Below are 8,179 nucleotides of genomic sequence, written 5' to 3' on the forward strand. Positions count from 1 at the left end.
CTATTAATGAAAATTGAATTACTTCCCTTACTTCCAGAGGGTAGGTCTACATATAAAGAAGTTTATATAGACTATTAGTCCTATATAAATGTCAGGTTTGCTGATTTCTCCTACCATATAGTTCATTTTTTCTTGTTTGTTTAGTTTAGTATTTATGTGTCACATATTTTGCACTAGTTCTTCAGATACAGAAATAAAGTCTAGATATCTTAGGAATTTAATTAGAACACTTTAAATTTATGTTATATATAGTGCATGCCTATTCTTAAATAGAATCGAGAACACTTTCGGGAGGCTTTGAGATTAATGACAATAAGTATCGTATAGAACAAGACCATGAATCCATTACTTTCAGACATCTAATCTCGTGATTATCACCATTATTCAAAGACAGAAGCAGAATATAATCGATTACCACGAGCAGTCCAGACCAGGAAGATATAGCCTAATTCATTCAAATTTGTGCCAAACGTGATCATGGATAGGCTACCTTTCATGTCCCTTTTTCCCACAACTATGAAGTATCTTTGGTCACGAAAATTTGTATAACGAAATAGTGCCATGTACAAAACGTGTGACGGAAGTGTAACGTAGCAACCGTGCACGCGGTGATGCAAAATATGGCTGGGTGGTCAGACAACGTTACCTAGCAACCGTGCAGGGTAGGCCTATGTCTTATGGCTGGCGGTTATCTGAAATTAACAACCGTTGATGGATGGCCATAGCCGAGATAGAAAAACCACTATGTGATAATATTTCAGCCTAGAATTCTGTCCAGAAATTTTCTGTCATCTAAGGTTCCGTATTGTAGTGTGTTCGTCCTAAGTGACACATGTGCTGCGGGTCGGTATTTCTTCCCTCAAAATTGTCACAATAACGGAATTTCAAGGCGTAACGACGATGTAAGACATATTTATGAACATTTGATTTTCCGATAAGGAAATTTGACCCAAATTGTTCTTTATTTCTTACTTAATCTATACTGTATATCTGACAGATGTTGTGTTTAAGAAACGCCGTTCACTCCCAAATGCCAACAACCACTTCCACCGAATCCGCCTACCAATCGTGTTTACCACCGAAAGCTCTCAGCACCAAATTCCTCTTTCATCAGTTTAGATCTTTGATCTGTGTTTCATTGGAGTCTCAAAATGTAGAGGCCTATAGTTACTATAATTGTTTAATGCTTAATTAAACGGTAAGAAATAAATTTGTGTTATTTTTTCTCTCTCGCCCGAAAAATTGCATGTAAGTCTGCAAACAAATGGCAAAAAATACATTTACAAGAGGAAGAAATACGTAGGCTAATTGGTTAGGCTATGCTATATTGCCTTGATATTTCGATAGCAGGTAGACTATAGATGGATATAGACCATAAATTGCGCTCCAAAATACAACATATTTATATATGGTAGCCTATTTTTATTTTCTGCGATCATCTTGTATATCCCACAGTGTAATGGAAGTGGCGTATGGCTTCTAGTGCCGGGAGTGTCCGAGGACAAGTACGGCTCGCCAGATGCAGATCTTTTGATTTGACACCCGTAGGTGACCTGCGCGTCATGATGAGGATGAAATGATGATTAAGACGACACATACACCCAGCCCCCGTGCCATCGGAATTAACCAATGATGGTTAAAATTCTCGACCTTGCCGCGAATCGAACCCGGGACCCCTGTGACCAAAGGCCAACGTGCTAACCATTTATCCATGGACCCGGACTTCAATATATTTGAGATTCGATAAACAGATGTTATTTAACACGAACTCGCTATCATTATAGTCCTAGTTATCCTCCCAAGTAAACTGAACTGACGGGTATACAAGTCATATTGCAATCGATTAAATTCTTTTTAAAATACGACTTTACAGAAATCAAGGTTTCATTAGGCTATCAGTAATTTTAAATCATAAGCTAGAAGACATAAGTTAGTTCTATGTGGAATCAATATCATCAAGACTTGAATTTTTATTTCGAAAATATCACGTGCTTAGGTGGGTATTTGGACTACGATCGCCCTGGTGAGAAGCCTAGCGAGGAATTCAATTTGCAATCACAAGATTGCGCTATGGGAACTGTTATTGTGCCATTTTATCCACCACTCTGTGTGTCTTGGGAAAGATATAAAAATGAGACAAAGCCTTTAATAGCATAGGACTATCCGTCCAGGCCTAGGCACATTACAGACTACAGCCTATATGAAGGTGAACACTACGTAGGCCAATAAATATAAACTTAGACCGAGTCGAGTGCTTCATTTTATTATGTTTTCTTGCACGTCAAGTATTCAGCCCAGAGGCTGGTTGGATCTTCAAATTACTATCAAAGGTTATAGATGCGGTTACCTATCAGGGATTACGCGTGCTTATAATGTGTTACTCTCGGAGCCACACATTGGAACGGAATTTTGAGGGAAATTCTGAACTTTACTTACCATTCTCAAACCTGCTCAAAACTCCACTTAAATGAAATGAATTGATACATTAAATGAACATTTAATTTCGTAACATGGTCGGCAGATAATACATGTTAGGGCACTTGATTATTTATGGGCAGCTTTTACACTCCGGCACTTGATTGGCTGTATCGAGCACGGTGTCATAAAAATAGTTGTTAAATGAAGCCATATCACTCGTGAAAAGTTTCGTAAGTTTATAACAATTCACACACAGAAATGTATTTCAGATAACTTAAACACTAAAACTCAGCCAGAGTACTTTTTTTTTTTTTTTTTTTTTTTTTGCATATGAGCCAAATAATCTTCGAGACTTTACCAGAAGATGCAAGGCCGATATAGCCTATGTTTTCTTCAATGAGTACTCAGTTTTATTCGAGACTGAATGTGCCTTACCAGAAGTGTAAATCTTGTTTCTACAGTTTTAACTTTCTGACGAGGAATCGAAACCACGCTCTTCCGAGTGAACTGAGCACACCTTTACCACTTCGGTTAGGCAGCCCCTAAACAATGATAATAATAATAATAATAATAATAATAATAATAATAATAATAATAATAATAATAATAATAATGCTGAAAGACGTAGCAGAACAAATAGGCTTACGGATATGTCAAACAACAAAGACAGCGCGATCTAACTAAACACAAAATATGGAACATTAACCGTGTACATAAGTTTAAATACTTTCGTAATAATAAAAATTTCGTGTGGCAATCCCTCCAATGAAGATGGGCGTCATCTGCCATGTGTAGGTAACTGCGTGTTATTGTGGTGGAGGATAGTGTTATGTGTGGTCTGTGAGTTGCAGGGATGTTGGGAACAGCTCAAACACCCGGCCCCCGGGCCATTAGAATTAACCGATGAAGGTTAAAATCCCCGACCCGGCCGGGAATCGAACCCGGAACCCTCTGAACCGAATGCCAGTACGCTAAGCATTCAGCCAGCGAGTCTGAGTGGATCCAATGAAAACAACTTAGCAGGAAAACAAGGTAGGCATAGGTTTTCAAACTACCCGGAAAAAACAAAAGGCACCAGAAATCATTACAACACTATTGTCAAGCCGGTATCTCTGTATGCGTCAGAATGCCTTTTTCTCTCACCAATGTGCGCTCACTATCTTAGAGCAAAAAAGAGAGAAATGGTTCCCCACAAACATAACTTACTTGGCCGAAACTACAAAAACGGGATCTAACATACATAAGAAAATTTTAAGACACGAAATCTAGTCTAAGGTAGAAAAGATCACGGACACAATGCGCAAAACCAGGGCTCACTTCTACGGTCACCTATGACGGATGGACGCCTCTCACTGGACAAAACGCATTTTTGACAATTGTAACTCAATACAAAAAAAAAAAGAAAAAAACAATTTCCTGGTACGTTAACGCCAAGAAAGACCTGGAAGAAATGGGCCTAGGACTAGAAGACGCATACAAACGGGATCTTTTCAGAAAAGGCTTCGTGAATTTTGGGACTTTCCAAGATGCGAAATGGATCACTGGTGTAAAGTAGTCGGATGAACGCCGAGCTCCACACAGCGTGCTAATTAGAGACCTACCGCATCTAACGAAAACTAAATAAACACCAGAATGAATAACGAAAGAGCGTGGTCCCTACTTGGTCGGTTAGCGAATAATAAATAAATTAAATAAATAAATTAAATAAATTAAATAAATAAATAAATAAATAAATAACAATTTTTAAATTAAAAGTGATGACGTAAACTAGAGAGGCTGAAGGAATGCTCTTAGCCTATACCTTCCACAAACAGTCTATAAAGCACATCGACAGAGACATAAACTAAGGACAACAGCCATTAAGAAACTATGTCGTGCCGATGCCGAGGCGTCGTCACTTAGCCGTAGGATTTCTGTTACCGAAATACAGGTTCGATACCGGTTGAGTTCGGTAATATCTGAGGGTGTTTAAATGCGACAACTCCGTGTTGATATCTTCAGGCACGTTGAAGGTTTTTGTGGGAGAAAATACGATTCCCCGACGTCTGTTAAGACCATTAATAGTCAGAATCGCTTAAAAAATACACTAGTTATTTACTCTACTCTGGAATGAATTAGGAATCTATTCACGAGTGGAAAGTTGCCTCAGGTGCTAATTTCCACCGAGTGTATAAAGTTTCTTTTTTACACTCGTATGACACACAATGCTTTTTCCATCCATACACGTAGCAATATTTAGATTCCTTCTTCTTCCTAGCCTTTCCTTTCTACAGTTTATTAGGGTTGACACTTCATGTTAATTTGGCCCAGGTTTACGGCCGGATGCCTTACTGACGCCAGTGCTATGAGAGGAAAATGTAGCTATTCATTATTGTGTAGTTCGGTGGTGGTTTGTAGTGTTATGTGTCGTATATAGATGGAGAGAAATGTAAGTCATTAATATAAACAAAAAACCTAGTCCTGGAGCTGGAGGAATTAACCATAGCCTAGACTACACAGTTAAAATCTCGGTCTTCCCGAAAATCGACTCGGGCCTTCTGAACCAGACCCCAGTACGCTAACAAGTCAAGAAGCCGGATTACTAGTAAGATTTATGTAGCCGAACTAATTTAATATTAATTTGTAAGAAATGTAGGCCTATACGTTTGCCATTGCATGAAGGGGAGTCTGGTGTATCGGTAGCAATAAGAATGTATTTAGAATGTATGAATTGAAGCATTTTAAAGTGTCTTTGGATGTGTAAGTGTTCCAAATGGAAGTATTAAAAAAATGAAATGGCATGTGGCTTTTAGTGCTGGGAGTGTCCGAGGACATGTTCGGCTCGCCAGGTGCAGGTCTTTTGATTTGAAACCCGTAGGCAACCTGCGCGTCGTGATGAGGATGAAATGATGAAGACACATACACCCAGCCCTCTTACCAGCGAAATTAACCCATGATGATTAAAATTCCCGACCCTGCCGGGAATCGAACCCGGGACCCCTATGGCCAAAGGCCAGCACGATAACCATTTAGCCATGGAGCCGGACGGTATTAAAACAAAAAGATACATTCATATCAGAAGATATAGGCCTACGTTATGCTGCACTCGTTTAAAAGAAGTCTGTTTCGTTAGTATATGTAAAAAATAATTATGTAGCCTACTTTTAGGAGTGAATAAAAATATTTGTCCATAATTAATTAACCTATTTGAAATTCACTCTTATGAATAATCCCATTGTTTACATTGCGAAGGGCAACGAATTAAAGACTACTTTATAACGTAGTTGGCCTAATGGAAAATTAAATTATTATTCAAACCGTTTAGGGGGTCCAGTTACTGAATGGTGAGAAAATGTATGTTCTCTTTCGTCACATCGTTTGAACTGTCATTTTAACTTGAATTGGGTTGTAGGGAGAACAAATCTGACTACTTGGCTTAATCCTCTGTAGGTCACAGGTAGAATAATTTACGAACTATGTTATCACTATCACGCTAACGAATTTAACTGAAAGAACCCGGACATAATTATTATCTGGATATCGCAGAATTTAAATTTGAGAGCAGTGAGAACGATTAACTGTTTATAAAGACGATTTGATATAGGCTATTCAAGTAGGATGTATTCCATGCGCACGTAGTCTACCATCTCCTTGGATGTTTCGTTTTATAATATTATGGTCAGTTTAACAAAAAGTTAAGACAATTTGTTAATTTAAACTTATGTCAGTAAATGCTCGGCATTTTATTTCCGTTGTGTCAATTATTAATATTATATTTTAGCATGTCGATGAATTATTTTTCTAATGGATATTTAAGGTCTATTGTTCAATTAAAGCCATGACAGCCGGGCAGAGTGGCTCAGACGGTTGAGGCGCTGGCCTTCTAACACCAACTTGGCAGGTTCCATCCTGCCTCAGTCCGGTGGTATTTAAAGGTGCTCAAATACGTCAGCCTCGTGTCGGTAGATTTACTGGCACGTACAAAACCTCCTGCGTGACTAAATTCCGACACCTCGGCGTCTCCGAAAACCGTAAAAGTAGTTAGTAGGACGTAAAGCCAATAACATTATTAAAGCCATGACAAATCACTTCACAACTCTGCCAGACAAAAGTGAAAATATGAATATTTCAATGCAGTATTATGAATAGTGGACTATGTAGCCTATGTGTGTGTGTATGTTGGGTATTCAGCCAGAAGGCTGATTTGATCCTCAACAGCTCCACCAACAGCTGTCATAGATAGCCTAGGTGTCACTGAAGAGGCATACTAGGGAAATGAGGAGTGAGGTTGTTTCCCATTGCTTTCCTCACTAAACCAGAAGTTGCTATTACAAATCAGTCTGCCAAGCCCACTGAATTGCATGCACCAACCGACCCTATGACTAATATTTTCACACCATTCATAACAGGGACTGGCTGCATAAGGAACGGTATTACTAGAATCGCTCACACCTCGGTCACTTTCATAGTCTATCGTCAAAGCAAAAGACGAGACTGAGACAGGTCAATGAAAGTAACAAATTTATTCTAGCCCATACCAGAAGACATAGAGCTCTGTAAACACTACGTCCTGCCAGCAAAGGCATAATAGTGGACTAGTAAACGAAAAATGTTTAAAAACAGTCTTGCTCTATAAAGGGTTAAGGTATATAAAGAAGAAGCGTACTCACTGTGATATTCGCTTGGGCTCTCGAGGTCACGTTGGTGTTCGACTCCAGGGAATGCTGGTTGTTCAGAGGCAGATCTTCCCCTAGGCATTAGAGCAAGTCCTAGATCTTGCGGAGGTGGTGGTTGTGTTGGTGGTGGGGGCGGCTGCGGTTGTCCAGCGGCAGCTACAGCGGCGGCGGCGGCAGCGGCAGCGTTGGTAGCGGCGAGAGGCGGCGGAGGTGGAACCGCCCCCGAGTAGAGCATTCCGAGCTCCCGGGCTTCGCTCTCCTCCTGCGCCTGTTGACGCCGTAGCGCCACTTGAGCGGCCATCACACGCTGCCTCTCGGCTATCAGCGTGCACTTTGCGCACACACAGTCTCTCCAGCGGCAGTACCTCTTGTGACCTTTCAGGGCAGACACCACGCCATGGTTCCGGCACCGAGCACACTTTGGGGTCCTCTGGTACCTCTCTGAAGCCCTCAGGAAGAACGCCGGCGGGATAGCTCCCAGGACAGGGTGCTGAGACATCAGCGCAGACACGTCCATACCGCTAGGCAAGCTCATGGCTAGCACACACGTCTAACAACAACACATGACTAACACTGGCCCGTATAGCTACCGTAGCGCCCCGTAAGGTTACTGTGTCGCACTTGTGCCACGCCAGTCCGCCAATCCTTCGCCTCGTGAACGCCCCCCTCAGGCGGCGCAGTCGCTCCCCATTGGCTGGAGCGAGACAAGCCGCGCCTACAGCCACTATTACAAATAGGAACAGTTCTGGATTACGTGATGGGGGAGAGTTGGGAACATTGTCTTGTTCCAAAACAACTGTGGAGAGAGGGGAGCCTGCCAAGCCCCACTCTCAAATGACACAGTGTCCATTTGCATTACATATTAAGTCAGAGTTCTTGAAATTATTATCATGCAAAGACTCCTTGTACCGTACTCAGAAACCAATTACTCTCAAGTCACTTTTAAATTTATTCATTAAAAAAGACAATAACGCTGTAGAAAAATAAACTTAATTACACAATTGTCTTAGAACATTCTTCGCTTCAGACATTCGGTTATCCATTACCTCCCACACTGAATAGCTGAACAGTTCATTAGATGAGTGGTTAAGCTTTCTTATCTCAGG

The 8,179-nt window shown here is 40.8% G+C and overlaps 1 protein-coding gene across 1 annotated transcript in view; it reads right to left on the reverse strand.

The window, feature by feature from the left end:
- Positions 1 to 7,608, reverse strand: part of dmrt99B (doublesex-Mab related 99B) — a 130,544-nt gene extending 122,936 nt beyond the window's left edge. The window contains exon 1 of the mRNA XM_068227836.1: positions 7,068 to 7,608. Within this exon, the coding sequence (XP_068083937.1) occupies positions 7,068 to 7,608 (541 nt within the window). The remainder of the gene's footprint in view (positions 1 to 7,067) is intronic.
- Positions 7,609 to 8,179: the final 571 nt, after the last annotated feature.

Source organism: Anabrus simplex, chromosome 5 (assembly GCF_040414725.1).
Source record: "Anabrus simplex isolate iqAnaSimp1 chromosome 5, ASM4041472v1, whole genome shotgun sequence".
Taxonomy (NCBI): domain Eukaryota; kingdom Metazoa; phylum Arthropoda; class Insecta; order Orthoptera; family Tettigoniidae; genus Anabrus; species Anabrus simplex.